Raw genomic sequence first — 21,937 nt, 5'->3', positions numbered from 1 at the left:
CACTACAGCAAGACTTAGAACTTTACTTTAAGAGCTCCGCCACCTACAGGACGGGAGGACATCCCAGACAGCATGGCTAATTCAGCTGCTTATCTACGTGAAAATGCTGAAGTTTATACAAGGATCGAAGCAGACTATGGACATCCCCATTCATAAAGCACTTCAGGACCTACAATCAAAGATTTGACAAACATCCTTTACCAGGCCATCAACAGCCAGCAAGGTAAACTTGAAATATAAATCTTCAGAGGGATAGCTGTGTTAGCTGGAGTAGCAAACATGACAAGTGATTGGCACCTTATAAACTAAACAAATTGAGGCATGAGCTTTCAAGGACCAGAATTCACTTCATCAGATGCATGAAATGTAGTACAGGAGATGGATAAATATTAATGAAGATGGGTGTTGGGGGGTGTGGATAGGATACCAAATAAAGAGAAGGTACTGAATAAATCAGGGTATGGTATGAAAAGTGAATGTCAATAGGATTATAGTTCAGCCAACTGACCATTGGGGTAAGTGAGAAAAGATAGGATGGTCTGAGAATAGTTAAGTCCATAGACTTATAAAGCCATTGTCTCTGTTCAGACCTAGGGTGATGGTGTTAAGTTTAATGATGAGTTCTAATTCAGCAGTTTCTTGCTGGAGTGTCCCTATGATTTTAATGTTACAATCTTTACTGCCTTTACAGGGTCACTGTTATGATGTCTCTGCTTTGGGAGTATTGTCAGGTTTTCTTTATATTTACCTTGGATATAAACAGAGATATCACTTTTCCTGTCATTCACAATGATGGCTGATCCTAAGAGGATTGAAATGTCATGTATTTTCTTAACTAAGTAAAAAATATCTGTCTCTTTAATACTGCTGAGGCGCTTGCAGATTTAACTTTTCAGACAATACACAGACACCATTAATTGAGAAAATTTCTTTTAAATGAGAACTAATGCATATTTTACACTGAAATTATTTACCATAGGCTACTACGATTTTGGAAACAGAATTGATTTTAACAACTGGTTTTCATTTACCATTTATAATGTAGTATTTGGAATCCAATTTCTGATTGAATAGGATGCAATCAATTCCTGCAGTGACATCACTTTACACTTTGGGGACAATTTTGAAACAGCCCATGTATACTTTCCCTTTGAAAATTCAGGTAAAGTATGTGCAGTGAAACTGCCCACATAGGGTAGGCGAACTAGCACATATACCGTGTTTCCCCGAAAATAAGACAGTGTCTTATATTAATTTTTGCTACCAAAGATGCACTAGGCCTTATTTTCAGGGGATGTCTTATTTTTCCATGAAGAAGAATTCACATATATTGTTGAACAAAAAAATGAACATTTATCATATTCTGAATAGTTGTCTGGTTATGCTGGTTTGTGATGACAACTAACTGTGAATCCTGCAGGGTAAAAAAAATCACAGCTGCATGCTCTGGTGTTCTGTGCGACGGGCATGCTCCCAAATAAAAACTTTGCTAGGTCTTACTTTCGGGGGAGGTCTTATATTTAGCAATTCAGCAAAACCTCTACTAGGTCTTATTTTCGGGGGATGTCTTATTTTCGGGGAAACAGGGTACTTATGAAAATATCACGTGCATGCACTATTTTCGTCCCTGGACCTAAACATGCCCAAAGGAACACCTCTTTTTAAGGTGGCTAAAAGTATGCGTATGATGAATTTCATGTAAGCTTTTTAATCTCTCCGAGAAGAGCAATTTTAAGACATGCCAATTTATTTGAGTAAGCGGCTTTGAAAATTATCCTTCCAATATGGAGCTACATTCCTTCAGTGAAACAGATACATAGAATATGAGAGCAGATAAGGAACATAAGGTCCTTCTAGTCTGCCAAATTCATTTCCTGGCACATGCCACTGACTCTAGTTGATCTCTGGCTCCCTTCACATCATCAGCAAGGATCTGTGCCTGAAGTCCTTTACTATCTTCATCTCTATCACTTCCCCTGGAAGGCTTCCATCCTTTCTGTGAAGAAATTTAATATTACTCCTGAGTCTACCCTCAATGGACCCTCATTACATGTCCTCTTGATCTACAGCGTCCACCATCTTGGTTCCCATCCCAAACTGCTCAGTTTTGTCTATGTCAGACAGTATTAAGCCTTGCTGAAATTCAATTATATCATATCCAGTGCACACTAGGGATGTACATTTTTGCTACCGTCAATTTCATTTCAGTTTAGTGGGTCTATTTCAAAATAGTGCAGACTAAAAATTGAAGCACCACACACTAAATTTCAAAATAATGTGCAAAGGATAATTTTATACATGTCCACATTCAGGTAAAGTCTGCATGTATTTTATTTATTAAATTTCAATTTCACATCTATAATAAAAAATGCTTGGAGCAGGTTTAAACAAAGATATTAGCAAAACATTTTACATGTAGACTTTACATTTAATTTTCAAAGCAAACTTATGCAAATAAGTTTGTTTAGAAAATTCATAAGTAATTGGCCCTGTACAAAGACAGATTATCTCGCACAAAGTTTCATCTCCTCTTCAGAGGATGCAAATAATGGGTAGGGGCAGATTTTTAAAGGGATTCGCGCGTAACCCCCCCCCCCCCCCCGAAAACCTGCCCCAAGCTCCCCCTGTGCGCTCCGAGCCTATGGTGAATAGGCTCGGCGGTGCGCGCAAGCCCCAGGATGTGCGTAAGTCCCGGGGCTTTCCTGGGGGGCGTGTTGGGGCGTGTTGCGGTGGCACGTCATCCGGGGGCGGGGCTGTGGGCATGGTTCAGGCCCGGGGGCGTTTTGGGGGCATGGCCGAGGCCTCCGAAACTGTTCCCGGGCTGAGGAATCGCGCAGCCGGCGCGCGAGAGTTACGCCTGCCTTGGACAGGCGTAACTTTTCAAACAAAGGTGGGGGGGTTTAGATAGGGCTGGGGGGTGGGTTAGGTAGGGGAAGGGAGGGGAAGGTGCCGGGGGGGTGGGAGGGAACGGAGACAGGCTGCGCGGCTCGGCGCGCGCAGGCTGCCGATTTTGCACAGCCTTGCGCGCGCCAACCCTGGATTTTAAAGGATATGCACGGCTACGCGCATATCTATTAAAATCCGGCATACTCTTGTTTGCGCCTGGCGGGCGTACTTTTTTAAAATCTACCCCAATTTGTGCAGATAAACCTACCCACAGGTGGCCTAACTTTCAAACCTATCCACGGTACAGCATTTACGTGCCTAAGTGGATGCACGGAGACTTAAACAAGTATTTTACACACTGTGCAGCAAATGCTTTCTCTACCTATTTTATAAACATACACATTTTTTTATGCACTTAGAATATAACATGTACACATAATAACCCTGATTTATATGTAGAAGCAGATAAGTTATAAACGAGGTGCACATGACATTTTGAAAATACCTATTTGCTTGCATACTTAAAATCACCAGTTTGTCCACCCAATCCATTTCCAGTTCTACCACTTAATCCTGAACCTTTACCAGTTCACCCAGACCTCCCACCCAAAAACTGCAGCCAACAGACGAGGCCAATGTCACTTATGCCAGTAAATAAGCAGGTGTAAAAGTGTACGAATAAGTTTGGTAATGTATACTCATCTATCTTTTAGAAAATAGTACCTACTACACATACTTCTGAACCATTCCCTGGAACGCCCCTAGCCCGCCCCTTTTTCTGTTGGTAAAATGTATGTGCGAAACGGAAAATATGCACATACGCTTGACATTTATAAAATAGCATATCCAAGCGAACATGTTACTTACGCACAGATATACTATTTTTATGCACAAATTATGCACAGGATTTTTATTTTTTTAATTTTATTTACTGGTTTTATATACCGTCGTTCAGTATTCTATCACAACGGTTTACATAATCATAAAATGCTAGGACAATTAATTACATACAATAATAGCATAAATAACAGGTAAAATAGTAAAGAAATAATAATAAAGATGATAAAAAGCTATTGGTGGCCAACGGTTAAGACAAGATGTTCGTGTCTTCGTCGACTCCTGCCCCACTTGTGCATTGCAAAAACCGCTTGGCGGGAAACCTAGAGGGTTGTTACACCCCTTGCCTATCCCGGTGGAGCCCTGGACGCACATCTCCACAGATTTTGTGGTGGATCTCCCAGCATCAGACGGGAACACGGTCATCTGGGTTGTTGTGGATCGGTTCTCCAAAATGGCACGTTTTGTTCCCCTGTCGAAATTTCCTTCAGCGCCCGACTTGGCTAATTTATTTGTTCAACATGTGTTCCGACTTCATGGTCAGCCAGCACCAGTCTACCTTCCTGGGGACCGTGTTTGGCTGAGTACAAAGAATCTACAACTTCGGATTCCTTCCCGCAGACTCGCCCCCAGATTCTGTGGACCACCCTGCGGAGTTGGGTCCGACACGTTTTATTATTTTATTTTTGGCTAATGCTAATTGCTATAAAAAGCGACTGAAGGGAGACCCCTGTGGCAGAGAATATCATGGCATGCTGGGCATGCTCAGTAGGCACTCTGGGTGCCAGTCAAAGGTTTATGGAAACTTTGACAGAAGTTTTTCCGTATACGGCTCCATTATCGATGTCACCCATATGTGAGGACTACATCCTGCTTGTCCTGGGATAATACTGGAGAGCTAAGCTTGCTGCACGGGTATATATAGGGTGACGTCAGCTTTGAAATCTGACTCCGTCTCCCATCTGATATCAGGAGAGCACAATACCATTGGTCTTGAGTCCATCTGGCTACACGCTAGGAAATTAAAATTAGTAAGGATTTAAAAAGATTCCCCACTCTCCATACCTGGAAACATTTGATATCCAGATGCCCCGAGATTGTAAGGGATTAGAAGGCAGAGAGAAAGGGGGGAGGTTGTTGCACACACATGTACTCTCTTTCTCTCATCCACAACACATACACATGCTTTCTCCCACCCACCCATATTCATATGCTTTTCTCCCACCCACCCATATTCATATGTGCTCCTCACCCCCCAGGCAGGCTTCCATTCATTCTCACACACAGACCCCCAGCATACACACATCCATTCTCTCTCTCACATACACACTCACACAGAGACCCCCAGGCAGGCACCCATTCATTCTCACACACACAAAGACCCCCCAGGTAGGCACCCATTTCATTCTCTCACACATAGACCTCCAGGCAGGCACCCATTCATTCTCTCTCTCACACACACACACAGATACCTTGGCCTGCTTCCATTCATTCTCACACCCACATGGAGACCCCCCAGGCAGGCTCCCATTTACTCACACACATACACAGAGTCCTCCAGGCAGGCATCATCCAGTCTCACACACACACATACACAGACCCCAGGTAGGCACCCTTTCATTCTCACCCACACATTCACTCGAGACGCTCCCTCCCTTTTTTTTGCCTGTAGCCTCGGAGCCTCTTACTCCTCTGCTACCTTTGTCACTGCCACTGTATGCTTGTTGGGGAGGAGCTGATCCATCCTTACAGAAGCCCGCTCTGTTGTTCCTCCTCTCTGTAGGCCCTGTGTACTAAAAATTTGTGGGTGTAGCACTTTCTCCATACTCATCTCATGCATTGAAAGATCAGCATAGAGAAAGTACTACCCTCATGAGTTTTTAATACTGCAAAGCCTGCACAGATGACAAGATGGGCTGAATTCCGGCTTCATTTCTTCAGCCACTGGTGGGATGGGGTCCACTGGCAGCCGCATGGGCCTCTCTGTTTTTGGCCTCCAGTGGGATAGGGTCCACCAGTAGCACACACAGCTGATTCTGGCGGGGCTGCAAATCTCCTCCTCTTCCTGCCCTGCCGGCCACCCTGCCTGGATGTCACTGCCAGCTGCTGACACTCAGATTGATATCATAAACAAAGGTCCGCGAAATCAGGCATTGTTGATGACATCGGCGCTGATGGGCCAGAGATAATGGGAAAAACTGAAGAGGAGGAGGGCCGGAAAAAGTCTGTTGTATAGTTGGGTTTGGCCCATGGGCTGAAGTTTGCCCACCATTGGTTTGAGTCTAAGAATGAATGAAGTCTGAGAAGAAGTCGTAAAAAAAGCATGAGCTTTGTACTACATGAGAAACACGCTGACTTTATTAAGGAGTTTATTTGTATACCCAGAATGGTGATGACTTCTTTGATATGAATAGGGTTTCTTGCAATAATGGGGGAGGGGGCGAAGTATATAAGGAGGGTGTTTTCTGAAAATCCACCTGGCTTCAGATTTTGTTGGGTTGATCTTTAATTTGAAGGAAGTTAACCAGTTGTCCTGTCTATTGGTATTGGTATATTGGTATGCTATTCTTTTGCTGTTATGACTTTGGTTCATCAAATGGGAGACAAAGTTTATTAATTTTCTTTCCCTTGTTAACATGTCTGATATGATATTTTTGCAACTTCAGTGCTACTTTTTATCGCTATACATAGTTCCTTCTCTCTTTTACATCCCCTACTACTGCTAAGGCTTCCATAACGTAGTTATTCATTTTCTTAAAGTCAATCTTTCTGAAATCTACAATCCTTATGATAGTACAGTTTAGTTCTAGTCCAGTTTTTACAACTGATCCAATAGTATGGTGGTCACTGAACCCCAGTTAATATAACCTCAGTGATATTGTTCATTTTTGATTCTGTAAATAGTATGCTCCAGTCTACATTTGGCTTGTAAAAATTTCCCATCAGCAACACTGTATCATATGGGCCGAATTTTAAGACCTACGCCCGATTTTATAACATGCGCGTGCAGCCGCGCGCGTGTTATAAAAATCTGGGGTCGGTGCACGCAAGGGGGTGCACAATTGTGCACCTTACGTGCGCCGAGCCTTAGGGGAGTCCCGATGGCTTTCCCCGTTCCCTCCGAGGCCGCTCTGAAATCGGAGCGGCCTTGGAGGGAACTTTCCTTCCACCTCCCCCCACCTTCCCCTACCTAACCTGCTCCCCAGCCCTATCTAAAACTCCCCCTTACCTTTGTTAAATAGGTTGCGCCTGCCTCTGGGCAGGCATAGGTTGCGCGCACCGGCCAAGTGCCGGTGCGCGATCCCCTGGCATGGCCGCTGTGCCGGAGGCCTCAGTCCCGCCCACTCCCCGCCCTTTTTTTCAAGCCCTGGGGCATTCGCACGTCGCCGGGCCTATGCAAAATAGGATCGGCGCACGCAGGAGCGGTTTTTCGGGGTTACGTGCATAACCCTTTGAAAATCCGCCCCTATATGACTACATCTATATCTAGCTCTTCATCAGGTGCCAGAAGTCTGCAAGTAACTCTAGCGTAGATGGAAATGCTACCTCCCCTTTCCAAGATAATATGCGGAAAGGAGGAGATACTGTGGGTTATCTGAATTTCAGTTACTTTAATAAGATTTGACATAAAGAGCTACTCCATTTTTCCTGCCTTGCTTAGTTATTTGATTTATTGTTCACCCATCCTATAAGATCAGGGCAAAGAACAAAACAAACATTAAAATACAACAGTCAGTATTGTAACACAAAAAGACAGAACCAACATCACAAACAGTCCATATAAATAATATTGACTAAAACAGAAAACAGTAAATTACTGTAACTTTATCAGAATCAAGCAAGGTAGGCTATTAAAATAACAACCAAATAATATTTAAGTTAAAAAAAAATGACCTTTCACCGTCCCCTAAAAGTCAAATAGTTCCCTAAAAATCTCAGCTTCCTGAAGAAACTATGCTAAATATTAGTGCCCACAATTGAAAAGGCCTTTTTTCTAGTGTCAGTTAATCTGATATCATTAATCAAAGGAACATACAGAAGGGCATCTTGTGAAGAACACATTTCTGGCTGGAGTGTAAATCTGAAAGCTATCTTTAAGCTATAAGGAGCGGTTAAGTGATAAGGTCTTAAAAACCAATAAACAAATCTTAAACTGAACTCTGAAAATCACAGGGAACCAATATATCCAGTTGTTCCAGAGGTGGAGTGATAAGATTAAGATTTTAGCCCCAGGAGAATACAGACAGCAGGAGTTGATTTGTACAAATCAATTCCTTTTCATCACTTATAAGGGTCTAAAATTCTTTAATGATGTCAATTTTATAATGGATATCTCTGAATGTGACTGTAACACCCTGCCCCCAACCTCAACCCACCTCCAGAAAACTCACCCTGAATCAAAGTGCCCCCTTACAGAGTATCAGACTGAGCCTTATAAAGAGTCTCTCTCTCCCCCGCCCGAATAGTCACTGGACTCCTGCTTCTAAAAAGGAGCTGTAGCAAAGTGGCATGCGTGGGCCGGGACAGCACCATTGTACACTGTTCTGATGACTCGTGTGCCAGCAGCTGGCTGGCGCACACAACTTACTTAGCTCGGGCCCTGAAGTAAGTTGAAAAAAACCAACAAAAAAAAACGATAGCTAGGTAGGGTTTAGGGGGTGGGGAGGAGAGGAGAGGGGAGGAGAGGAGAGGGGAAGAGGGAGGGAGTTTAGGTAGGGGAGTAGGGAAGTTCCCTCCCAGTGGAGCGCACTGGGAGGCAACTGGGGAAAGCCTGATTGTGTTGCTGCGCGGAAATTGCAAAAGGTGACCCCCCCTCCCCCCTTGCGCGCACCGCCTGCACGGATTGTAAAATCCTGTGCGCATGGCCCCCCGATTTTATAACATGCGTGTGCATGCTATAAAATTGGTGCGTCCATGTGTGCGCACTGGGAACCGCATGCACATGGGCACGTGTATGTTTTAAAGTTTACCCCTAAGGTTCTATCTTAGTCATGGGACTCATTGATTCACATCTCTGTGATAGCAATATCTATGTTTTCCCTCAATCAATAGTGCTAGAAAGTCTAGAATTTTATTAACTAGTCCTCAAACATCTGTGCTCTTAGCCTTCCAGATATTTTCCATTCTCCCATCTTCCTTCTGTGTCTTATTTGCCCCCATGTCTTCCCTGCTGTTTATAAGTACCCTTGTATGACATTTCTGCATTTCCCTACTACCATTAGCTGTTTGTAGGGTTCGGCAGCCCCATTCAGTTGGCTTCAATCCACCATCTGTCTCATCTAGTTTAAACTCTTGTCAATATATGTTCTGAACTGTTCACGGGGATGGTAACTTTTAAACAGCCGTGAAGGTGCGCATGTACACGCGTATACCAGCTCAAGCCAATGGACGCAGCCATTTTATAACATATGCGCGTATATGAACACACAATTTTATACAGACATGCACACGTGCGCACAAATTCCGCCTCTACTGCGTAAATGATAGAATTTTAGTAGACAAAGCACTGACACAATTACTAGTTTCCCTAGTTTACCCAGGTAAAGGATAGGACTTCCTAACCCCCCTAGTTAACTAGCCTATCTTTTACTCTACTAGCCCCAATGCTTAAAATCCCTCTAACTTCTTTATTTTTTTTTGCTTCAGGACTTACACGCCAACCACAGCAGAAGTGTGATGGTAAATGGAACTCTCTCTGAAGAGAGAGCGGTTTTAAGCGGTGTACCACAGGGATCGGTGTTGGGACTGGTCCTGTTCAATATCTTTGTGAGCGACATTGCGGACGGGATAGAAGGTAAGATTTGTCTTTTTGCGGATGACACTAAGATCTGCAACAGAGTGGACACGCCGGAAGGAGTGGAGAGAATGAGATGGGATTTAAGGAAGTTGGAAGAGTGGTCGAAGATATGGCAGCTGAGATTCAATGCCAAAAAGTGCAGAGTCATGCATATGGGGAGTGGAAATCCGAATGAACTGTATTCGATGGGGGGAGAAAGGCTGATATGCACGGAGCAGGAGAGAGACCTTGGGGTGATGGTGTCTAATGATCTGAAGTCGGTGAAACAATGTGACAAGGTGATAGCTAAAGCCAGAAGAATGCTGGGCTGCATAAAGAGAGGAATATCGAGTAAGAAAAGGGAAGTGATTATCCCATTGTACAAGTCCTTGGTGAGACCTCACCTGGAGTATTGTGTTCAGTTCTGGAGACCGTATCTCCAAATAGACAGAGACAAGATGGAGGCGGTCCAGAGAAGGGCGACCAAAAAGGTGGAAGGTCTTCATCAAATGACTTATGAGGAGAGATTGAAGAATCTAAATATGTACACCCTGGAGGAAAGGAGGAGCAGAGGTGATATGATACAGACTTTCAGATACTTGAAAGGTTTTAATGATCCAAAGACAACGACAAACCTTTTCAGTAGGAAAAAAATCAGCAGAACCAGGGGTCACGACTTGAAGCTCCAGGGAGGAAGATTCAGAACCAATGTCAGGAAGTATTTCTTCACGGAAAGGGTGGTAGATGCCTGGAATGCCTTTCCGGAGGAAATGGTGAAGACCAGAACTGTGAAGGACTTCAAAGGGGCGTGGGATAAACACTGTGGATCCATAAAGTCAAGAGGCCGTCAATGAAGAGTGGGAGGCTCGCCAGAATGACGGCTACTGCCTGGAGATAATACCCTTATTCAATAAACATACACATGGTTACTGTGACTCCAACATCACTCTAAGCTTCAACAGCAAGAGGAAATGTGGAAAAAAGGATTTGCACTCACAAAGTGGGGAGTAGCTGGCTTGTTACGGCGGTTACTACCCCAAACCAAATAAGCCTGATACTTCACTTTCAATGCATATCCAGCATAGCTCTCTGCTTCAACGGCAGGGGAGAAGAAAAACTAATACTTCACGCATATCCAGCATAGCTCTCTGCTTCAACGGCAGGGGAGAAGAAAAACTGATACTTCACACATATCCAGCATAGCTCTCTGCTTCAACGGCAGGAGAGAAGAAAAACTGATACTTCACACATATCCAGCATAACTCTCTGCTTCAACGGCAGGGGAGAAGAAAAACAACCAATAAGGGCTGAATAACATAGTCTGGGTAAAACAAATAAGCATGGGTGTAGCTTGCTTATTGTGGCGGTTACTACCCCTAACTAATCAAGCTTGATATTTCACTTGGATGCAGCTCCATCACTGCTCTCTACATTAATGGTGGGGGTGGAAGGGAAATAGAACCAAAGAGCTAAGAGAAACAGATAAGTGTGAAAAAAAACATGTGTGAAGCTTGCTGGGCAGACTGGATGGGCCGTTTGGTCTTCTTCTGCCGTCATTTCTATGTTTCTATAAGTAAAGTTACATGATAGAGACCCAAGCATATGCTTTTGTGCGTAAATACTTACATGCAGATTTCATTTGGAAATCTAGAAACACCCATGCTCCGACCAGGCCATACCCACACCCCACCCATTTGCAAAAACTAATTTGTGCTTGAACCAGGAGATAGAGCAGTTGCTTACCTGTAACAGGTGTTCTCCTGGAACAGCAGGATGTTTGTCCTCACATGTGGGCAACATCATCCGATGGAGCCCGGCATGGAAAACTATTGTCAAAGTTTCTAGAAGCTTTGATCAGCTCACTGAGCATGCCCAGCATATTGCTATCCGCGCCTCCACGCAAGGTGTCCCCCCTTCAGTCTCACTCTCACTGGTTCCCTCACCAGGGGATTTACGCGCATACGGGCAGATTTTAAAAGCCCTGCTCGTGTAAATCCGGGCGGATTTACGTGAGCAGCGCCGGCGCGCCTATTTTGCATAGGCCGCCGGCGCGCGTAGGTCCCAGGGCTTTTTGAAGGGGGCGTGTCGGGGTGGGGCCAAATGATGCGGCGTTTCGGGGGCGTGGCGCCGGCCCTGGTCCCGCCCCACGGCTATGCGCGTACCTTATAAAATCCAGCGTACTTTTGTTTGCGTCTGCTGCGCCAACAAAAGTACGTGATCACGCTTTTTTTAAAAATCTACCCCATAGGCTTTTAAAAATCTACCCCAATTTGTGCACAAACCATTTTTTCTGTACATAAATCTTGCAAACAGGCCCCAGCCCCCACCACCAACTCCAGGTTAAACCACATAGACTAATACTGGCCCTGGGAACTTTATTCCTCTTCTGACTTCAAATTAAATTTTGAGCATTAACAAAACATGAATTAAGCTCACACACACACACACACACACACACACACACACACACACCTCTCTTTATGGGTGTGTGTGTGTGTGTGTGGGGGGGGGGGGGGGGGGTAATAGCTATTAGTTAATGCCTTCATTAGCATTGGATTTCCATGCAAGGGCACTAACCGATAAATGCACAGTTTTAAGCTTGCACTGCTTGTGTGCAGAATTCCTTGATGCAACAGGAGTAAAGTATGACACAAAGAATTTGCACACAACTTCAGGTTGGTGCAGATTTAGTTTCCAGGATTTACACAATAAATATATAAAATACTCCTGTAAGTAACCTGCTTAAACTTGTATATAGTCCTGTAAATAGCTCATTACAGTTTTAATGCTTTAATTTCTATGCCCCCTGCTCTTTGTATAATCCTCCTTGTTTTCCCCTCCCTGTTGATTGTAATTTCTGCCTTTAGTTACAATGTGAACCGGTATGATGTATGCATACTAATACCGGTATATAAAAGTTTCAAATAAATAAATAAATAAAATATATTCGCATGCACTGCCTCCATTGTAGGCAAATCTATCTCATGTATATTCATTGTGGATATCCTGAAAACCAGACCTATTTGTGGCATTCCAGGATCAGAGTTGCCTACCACTGATATAGCAAATGTTGCTTACCTGTAACAGGTGTTCTCACAGGACAGCAGGATATTAGTCCTCACATATGGGTGACATCACAGGATGGAGCCCAATCACGGAACACTTCTGTCAAAGTTTCCAAAACTTTGACTGGCCCCTATTGGGCATGCCCAGCATGGCACTAACCCTGCAGCCGGCACTGCAGCCAGCAGTGCTGAAAAATAAAATAAGAAAACGTTATGAACCCAACACCGCGGGGCATTGGGCGGGTTTCGTGAGGACTACCATCCTGCTGTCCTGTGAGAACACCTGTTACAGGTAAGCAACATTTGCTTTCCCACAGGACAAGCAGGATGGTAGTCCTCACATATGGGTGAGTACCGAGCTGAGGATGTCAGAGAAATGCACCAAATGTACCCAAGATGTGCAATAGGCACAAATATTGGGGAGGTGTTTGGTAGAGGGCATCCTGAACCTAACGGGTAGGCGGAAGGGTGTTGGTACGTCACGTTGTAAACAGGTTACGAAGGACAGATTGGCCGAAGATGGAATCCTGTCTTCCGGCTTTGTCCAAGCAATAGTGGGCTGTAAAGGTATGGAGAGAACTCCAGGTGGCAGCCCTGCAAATGTCAGGAAGCGGCACCGATCGTAGGTGTGCTACTGAAGTCGCCATGGCCCTCACAGAGTGTGCTTTAACATGGTCTTGAAATGGAATACCCGCTTGCTGATAGATAAAGGATATGCAGTCCGCCAACCAGGAGGAGAGAGTCTGCTTACCCACAGGCTTCCCTAACTTGTTAGGATGGAAAGAGACAAACAATTGAGTGCTTTCCCTGTGGGCAGCTGTACGGTCTAGGTAGAATGCTAGAGCCCGTTTACAGTCAAGGGTATGCAGAGCCTGTTCTCCTGGAATGGAATGGGGCCTGGGAAAAAAGGTAAGTATTTATTTATTTATTTAGTATTTTTATATACCGACATTCGATCTCAATCAAGATATCACACCGGTTTACATTCAGGTACTGTAGGTATTTCCCTATCCCCAAAGGGCTTACAATCTAAGTTTTGTACCTGGTAGTATTATGGTATTATGGACCTTGGCACCTCCAGTTTTAATCATCTTTAGCTTTAACCCTCATTGAAACTGTACTGTATACAATAATCTGTATTGCACTATTGTACCATGTAGCAATCTCTTCCTACATGTCTTCTTTCTTATCTGTTCTTTCTTCCAGCGTTAAGCTTCCAAGTTTTTTACTCCTTGTTAATTGTAACTTTGCCTTATTCACCTCTATTGTTATTATCCTCAGTTATTTGTCTTAGTTATCCCCTTGTTCTTTGTAAACCGATCCGATATGGTTTTACTATGAAGGTCGGTATAAAAAAGTGTTAAATAAATAAATAAATGGTAGTATTATGGATTGATTTAGATGAAAATCCGAAACTACCTTAGGTAAAAATTTAGGGTGAGGGCGGAGTACTGCCCAGTCCTGCAGAAGTTTAGTGTAAGGCAGATAGGTAACTAGGGCCTGTAATTCACTAACTCTGCGAGCTGAAGTGATTGCCAGAAGGAAAATCACTTTCCATGTGAGATAGCGAAGATCACAGGAGTGAAGAGGCTCGAATGGTGGTTTCATGAGCCGACCCAAAACTAGGTTGAGGTCCCAAGAAGGGGCCGGAGGACGCAGTGGAGGCTTGAGGTGAAGCAAGCCTTTCAGAAAACGTGTTACAAGGGGTTGTACTGATATAGGAACATCCCTGACACCTTTATGGAAGGCGGCTACCGCACTGATATGCATTCTGATGGAAGAAGTTTTTAGACCTGACTCTGATAAGTGCCAGAGATAGTCCTGAAATTTCGGAATTGGACAGGTAAAGGGGTCAAGGGACTGAGAAGAGCACCATGACGTAAAACTGTTCCATTTGTAAGAGTAAGATTTTCTCGTGGAAGGCTTCCGTGAAGCAATCAAGACAGGGAAACTGGTTCAGAAAGGTTAAGTGGTTGAAGGATTAACCTTTCAACATCCATGCCGTCAGGGATAAGGCGTGAAGGTTGGGGTGGCAGAGGCACCCGTCGTTTTGAGTGATCAGAAGCGGGTCCTTTCCCAAGGGAATGTGCCTGCGAATGGAGAGATCCTGAAGTATTGGAAACCACACTTGGCGTGGCCAGTGAGGTGCTATCAGGATCATGGTTCCCTTGTCCTGACGTAACTTCATGAGAGTCTTCGAGAGAAGAGGAAGTGGAGGGAATGCATAGAGTAGACCGGTTGCCCACAAGAGGGAAAATGCGTCTCTGGGCTGAGAGTGTTTGCTGCGAATGAGAGACGCAAAGAGGTCTATTATGTTCTTATGTTCTTATCCCCATTGTTGGAAGATGGAGTTCGCTAATGAGGAGATGAGAGACCACTCGTGCGGTTGAAAGATGCGACTCAGCTTGTTTGCCAACACATTGTCCACTCCCGGCAAGTAGGTGGCCCTGAGGTACATCGAATGGGGGAGAGTTTCCACCCATATCTGTGCAGCTTCCTGACAAAGAAGGAAGGAGCCCGTGCCTCCCTGTTTGTTGATGTACCACATGGCCACCTGGTTGTCCGTCTGGATCAGGATAACTTGATTTGAGAGGCAATCCTGAAATGCCCTGAGAGCATATCTGATTGCTCGAAGCTCCAGGAAATTTATTTGGGGTTTGGCTTCCTCTGGAGACCAAGATCCTTGTGTCTGCAGATTGGCCACATGGGCTCCCCATCTGAGGTTGGAAGCATCGGTGGTGAGAATTAATTGAGGGTCTGGAGCCTGAAAGGGCAAGCCATGGAGGAGATTGATCTGATTTTTCCACCAGGCTAGAGACTGACAGAGTGAGTCTGTTACGTAGATAATAGTCAACAGGGGCTGAATGCTTTGAGTCCATTGAGACCTTAGAGTCCACTGCATGACTCTCATGGCCAAACGGGCCATTGGTGTGACCTGAACTGAGGATGCCATGTGTCCCAGGAGGATGAGAAAGTGGCGTGCAGTCGCAGAGTGCTGAGACTGCAGCTGGCGTGCAAGAGACACGAGAGTGAGAGCTCGCTGTTAAGGCAGAAAAGCCTTTGCCTGCAAGGTGTCCAAGTCTGCCCCAATGAACAAGGTTTGAGATGGGACTAAGTAGGATTTGTCGTAGTTGATGAGAAATCCTAATGAAATTAGAGTGTGTAAGGTTAGATTGAGGGACGACAGAGCAGCTTGCTGAGTGGGAGCCCTGATTAACCAGTCGTCTAGATAGGGGTAGATGTGAACACCTTGGATCCTGAGGAAGGCTGCAACTACTATGAGGCATTTTGTGAAGACTCGTGGCGCAGACGCCAGGCCAATTGGAAGCACTTGGTATTGATAATGCTTGGGACCTACTAGAAACTTCAGGTATTTGCGATGAGATGGAGTTATCGCAATATGAGTGTATGCATCCTGGAGGTCCAGAGAGCAGAACCAGTCTCCTCTTTGTAGAAGAGGAAGAAGCGAGCCTAAGGTTACCATCTTGAATTATCACTCTGGCGGTACTTGTTGAGGGCCCATAGGTCCAGAATAGGACGAACGCCTCCCGATTTTTTGGGGATTAGAAAGTCCCGGGAATATAATCCTAGGCCATGCTGAGAGTAGGGTACGGGTTCTATTGCCTTGGACTGGAGAAGGAGGGAGACATCTTGATCCAGAAGGATGGAGTGATCGGATGCTCTCCACGTCGGTAGAGGTGGGGAGTCCAGTGGCACGGAGAGAAAGTTCAGATGGTAACCCTGAGCAATTATCACCAGTACCCATTGGTCTGAGGTGATTGAGTGCCATATGTTGTGGAAGTAGCACAATCGACCTCCCACTGGTATGTGAGGCAATGGAAGCTGGCTGCTGCTCTCTAGGTAGAAGTGAAATACCTGAAGTGGGACCTGGTTGAGGAGCTGCTTGCGGTTTTTCTTTCCGTGTCTGATGAGACTGGGCTTTTTGAAAAGGTCTCGTGGAACGGGATCTGGTTGGTGGCGGGTAGGACTTCTTCGGGCGGAAGAATGACTTCTTAGAGTCTTACTCTTAGAGAAGAGTAGTCAGAAGGCATCAGAGAGAGCTGTCTTAGGGTCTCATGATGGTCCTTAGGTTCCGCCACCGTCCGTTGAATTTGTTCGCCAAACAGATTATCTCCTACACAGGGCAGGTCAGATAACCTGGTCAGAAGACTTGAGCCAGGCCCACCTTCTTGCCGAAATAGCAGCTGCAGATACCCTGTTAGCAGTGTCAAAGATATCATAAGATGATCTGATCTCATGCTTGCCTGCCTCAAAACCCTTGTTTACTAGGGTTTGGAGCTGATCTTGAAATTGCTGAGGCAGGGAGTCTGTCAAGTCTTGTATCTGCTTAAAAATTACCCTATTTTATTGGGTCATATAGAGTTGATAAGCGGCAATTCGGGAAATGAGCATTGATCCTTGGAAGACTCGGCGACCAATGACATCTAGAAACTTCTGTTCCTTACCAGGGGGAAAAGAAGTGTGAGGCTTTGACCTCTTTGCTCTCTTCTGTGCAGATTCTACCACTACAGATTGGTGATCCAATTGAGGCTTCTGAAAGCCCGGAGCTGACTGCACCAAATAGGTAGTGTCAGCTTTTCTGTGGACTGGAGCAATGGAGCCATGATGTTCCCAGTTCTTCTTGAGGAGGTCTAGAAGAACCTGGTGGATAGGGATGGAGGTTATTTCCTTGGGAGCATCCAGGAATTGGAGCAACTCCATCATCTAATGTCTATCATCCTGTTCAGTCTGTAATAGGAAGGGAACCAATTCAGACATTTCCTTCACAAAATTTATAAATGAAAGGTCCTCTGGAGGAGAATGCTTTATACTTTCAGTGGGTGAAGGTGGTGAAGGCAAATCATCGGTGTCTGGGGAGGAATCATCAGTCCAGGTGTCATAGGGATCAGCACCTGCCCCTCTAGGAAGTAGAGGAGGACGGGGTGATGGGATACCTGAAGGTGCTGGTCTAGGCTCCGAAGGAATCAAAGGAATAATTGGAGGCATCGATGAAGGCATCGAAGGCACTGGCGCAGGCATCGATGGATGGCTTGGTGGTGCCGACGGGCGTATCGGCACCAATGGTTGGATCGGTGGTAAGGGATGTATCGGCATCGATGGCTAAGGGAGCGGCAGAACTCCCGATGGAGGGATGCGGAACGGTGTTTCTCCTCCCGATGACAGAGTAAGCCGGGGAGGGCATCGGAGCCATCAGTGACCCGGGGTCCATCGGTGGAAAAGCGGCAATGAGCGCTTCCATCCTGGAGAGCAGTGGTGCCAATGCTGCCAGAACGGTTGGTGGTCGGTTCCACAATTGGTAACGGTGTCGGTGCCAGAGGAACCTGGAGTCGTTGCATCGCCTTGTCGATAGCCTCCTGAACCATCCAGTCCAGTTCTTCTCGGAGACCTGGAGCAAGCAGCCCCGGCTCCGGAAGAGAAGAAGGAGGCAGAGGCATAGCCGGAGGGACCACCGTTAAAGGCGGAGTCGTGGCTCCCGATACCCTGTCGGGTGAGGGTTGCCTCGGTGACCTGGTAGTCGAGGAAGGTCGGTGCCTTTTCTGGACGGTGTTTCTTCGACGGCGGCTTGGACGATGGCGAGGTCGATGATTTTGCTCCCTCGATGGTCCGAGACTTTCGATGTCGATGGCGATGTTTGTCTCTATGATCCCCTCGGTCCTGAGGGGGAGTAGAGAGTGTCGAAGGCCGAGATGTCGTCGATGCCGGACGGTCACCAGCTGATGGTCGATGCTGGCGCGAAGTTGGCGGAGCCGGTTCTGACGACGCCGATGCAATGGATGGAGTCGGGGTTTGAGCACGGAAGAGAAGTTCCATCTTCTCCATTCTGGCCTTGCAACCTTTTGGTGTCATTAGGACACATTTGGTGCAGGTCAAGACATCGTGCTCTCGTCCAAGACACATTACACAGACTTTATGGGGGTCTGTGATGGACATGGTGCAATTACAGTCCGGGCACCGACGGAACCCCGACGCCATGGCAAAAAATTGGGCCGCGGTATGGTCGACGGCCAGTAGGCCCGCAAGGGCCAAACTCGACGGTAATCGATGGAAAAACGGGTAAAAGCTTACCAGAGTACCGCGGCTTGGAAAAGTTAAAGGAGGAACCCCTGTGGGGCAAATTAATTTTTAGTAATTCCGTGAGGAAAATTCCTGTCAGGAATCTCTGCAGAGCTCCTTAACCGCGAGGCTACTGCTGCATGGAAAAAAGAAGACTAAAGGGGGACCCCTGCTGGCTGCAGGGTTAGTGCCATGCTGGGCATGCCCAGTAGGGGCCAGCCAAAGTTCTGGAAACTTTGACAAAAGTGTTCCATGATTGGTCTCCATCCTGTGATGTCACCCATATGTGAGGACTACCATCCTGCTTGTCCTGTGAGAAACAGCTATCTACCCTTTTGAGATTAAAACATTATTACCTACATAGCTTTCAAAGTAGCACACCCAGAATATTACTTACCTACTCAGCAGTTCTCTAATTGTACAACAGATCTGCTGATTTGTATATTAGATTATGGTAGGGTCTACTAGGTGTCAACATTTAGGCAAAAATACAGGAACGGAGTTTATTCAAATTTAATTTGCCCTACAGAAAGTTTGAAGAATTATAGAACAGGGTTATTCACCCACAGCTGACATTTCAACATGCCCAGCTTTTAGTGATACATCTAGAAATATTTAAAAAAATATATTTTAGGAACCAGGGACTACTGCCGTTTGTTACCATAAATAAGTTTATCACAATGTTAAATATTTTTCTTTAGCCATATTGTATGTACTATTTAAAGGGCTTTAAATAAATTATAAAAAACTGAGTTATAAAATCTCACAAAATATATGCTATACTTTCCAGCAATTGTTTTTATATACACATTTTAAATATTAACACAAAATTTATCAATAAAAACCCCCCCACAAAGCACTACACAACACACAGGGATTAGTTGCTATGTTTGAATTTATTTACTGTACCTTCTGTCCTGCAATGACAACACGATCCCCCAGCTGTAGGCCAACTGACATAAGCATGGCCTTGCCAGAGACATGATCATAGTTGGGAAGCATGGCCTTTGAAATATCGCATGCTAGAGGCAATGCTTCTAGCAGTATCTGCTTGAGTTCTTTAGCAACTGCTGCTGCATCTGCCATTTCCAATGGCATATCCACTGGATCAGGAACCACATCAGCTGGAATTCGCCCTTTATCATCCTAACAAAGATTAGTAGCAAAAGAATTAATTCAAAGATGAAAACTGAAGAGCTGATAAATATACAATAAAATATGTAGCATATACTACAATAAAATGCATTAAAATAAATTTCAAGAAATGTAAATAAAATGTATCTTAATTAACCAATAACCTAAAGAGAAAACAGAATATTAACAGGATGACAATTCATGTAATTGTGTATTCACATACTGTTTTATACAGTATATTTGATTTATTATGAATGTTTTATTGTACACCACCCTGAACCTTAGAAGGGCAGGTAAGAAATAATTTTAGATAAATAAATAAATGTAGCAAGGATACAAGTATTTCCCTGGGTAAAGATTTCCATATTTCTGAAGTTCACAGAATGTTTCATTTACATTTTGCTAATAACTTCCACAGAATTCATGAAGTTAAAGCATTTTAACATAGCTAAAAGTCATGCATGTTGAAAACTCTTGCATATACCTATTGTAGGAAAATATAACTCTTTAAATATATAAAATCCTCTGCTATATCTTTTTTCAGCTACGGTGACCAGAATTGCGCACAGTACTCAAGATGTGGTCATACCATGGAGCAATACAATAATATTCTCTGTTGTATTCTCCATTCCTTTCCTAATAATTCCTAGCATTCTATTTGCTTTCTTGGCTGCCACCGCACACTGAGCAGAGGATTTCAACATATTTTCAATGATGATACCCAGATCCTTTTCCCAAGTGGTGACTGCTTATTTGGAACCTTGCACTGTGTATTTATAGGTTAGTTTGTTCTTCCCTATGTGCATCACTTTGCATTTGTTCACATTAAATGTTATCTGCTATATGCATTACCAGTCTCCCAGTCTTGCAAGGTCCTCTTGCAATTTCTCACAATCCTCTTGTGAATTCACAACTTTGAATAATTTTGTGTCATCTGCAAACTTGATCATCTCACTTATTCCCATCTCCAAGTCATTTATAAAAATAATAAAAAGCAGTGGTCCCAGAACAGATCCTTGGGGTTCTCCACTATTAACCTTTTCTCCATTGAGAAAATTGACCATTTAGCCCTTCTCTCTATTTTCTGTCTTTTAACCATTTCCTAATCCCCAATAGGATATTGCCTCCTATCTCATGACTTTTTAATTTCCTCAGAAGTTTCTCAAATGCTTTCTGGAAATCCAGATACACTACATCAACTGGCTCATCTTTATCCACGTGTTTATTTTACACCTTCAAAAAAATGTAGCAGATTGGTAAGGCAAGACTTCCCTTGGCTAAATCCTTGCTGGCTTTGTCCCATTAAACTATGTCCATTTATATGTTCAGTAAGTTTGTTCTTATGATAGTTTACCATTTTGCCTGGCTCTGCCATCAGGCTCACTAGCCTGCAGTTTCCTAGATCACCACTGGAACCCTTTTTAAAAACTGACGATACATTGGCAACCTTTCAATCTTCAGGTACTGTAGATGATTCTAAAAGATAATTTACAAATTACTAATAGTATGTCTGGAATTTCATTTTTCAGTTCTTTCAACACTCTGGGAGGTATATCATCTGGTTCAGGTGATTTGCTACTCCAGTTTGTCAATTTGCTCTATTACATCTTCCAGGTTCAGAGATTTGTTTCCGTTCCTCTGATTCATCACCTTTAAATATCTCATAGGTATCTACTTTATATCTTCCTTAATTAACTAAAGCAAAGAATTAATTTAGTGTCTCTGCTATGGCCTTTGTCTTCTCTACATGCCCCTTTTACCCCTTATCAACTAACTAGTGGTCCAACTGACTTCCATACAGGCTATTTTGAATGTAATCAAAAAAGCTTTTATGATGAGTTTTTGCTTCCATGGCAAACTTCTTTTCAAATTCTCTTTGCCTTTCTTATCAATGCTTTGCATCTGTCTTGCCAGTGCTTATGAAGTTTCCAGTTTTCTTCATTCATTTATTTATTTATTTATTTGATGAGTTTTATATACCGTTATTCGGTTGAGCCATCATAACGGTTTACAAAAGTGTACAGTATCTTGTAACAGAGCATTAGAAAGAACAGTACTTAACAGATGGGTAGCAGTACAGAACCAATTGAACTATTAAACAATATCATAGAAATAGGTATCAAGTCCAGAAAGATTTAAAATAAGGATAGATGGGGAGGGAAGG

General features: G+C 44.2%; 1 protein-coding gene across 14 annotated transcripts in view; it reads right to left on the bottom strand.

Moving 5' to 3' along the window:
* CLIP4 (CAP-Gly domain containing linker protein family member 4) overlaps positions 1-21,937 on the bottom strand; it is a 347,916-nt gene that overhangs the window by 175,295 nt on the left and 150,684 nt on the right. For all 14 annotated transcript variants that reach the window (XM_029593003.1, XM_029593005.1, XM_029593006.1 and 11 more), the window contains one exon: positions 19,549-19,785. In XM_029593003.1, the coding sequence (XP_029448863.1) occupies positions 19,549-19,785 (237 nt within the window). The remainder of the gene's footprint in view (positions 1-19,548; positions 19,786-21,937) is intronic.

The sequence above is a fragment of the Rhinatrema bivittatum genome, chromosome 3 (assembly GCF_901001135.1).
Source record: "Rhinatrema bivittatum chromosome 3, aRhiBiv1.1, whole genome shotgun sequence".
NCBI classification, from domain to species: domain Eukaryota; kingdom Metazoa; phylum Chordata; class Amphibia; order Gymnophiona; family Rhinatrematidae; genus Rhinatrema; species Rhinatrema bivittatum.
This window is presented reverse-complemented; position numbering and strand designations above follow the sequence as displayed.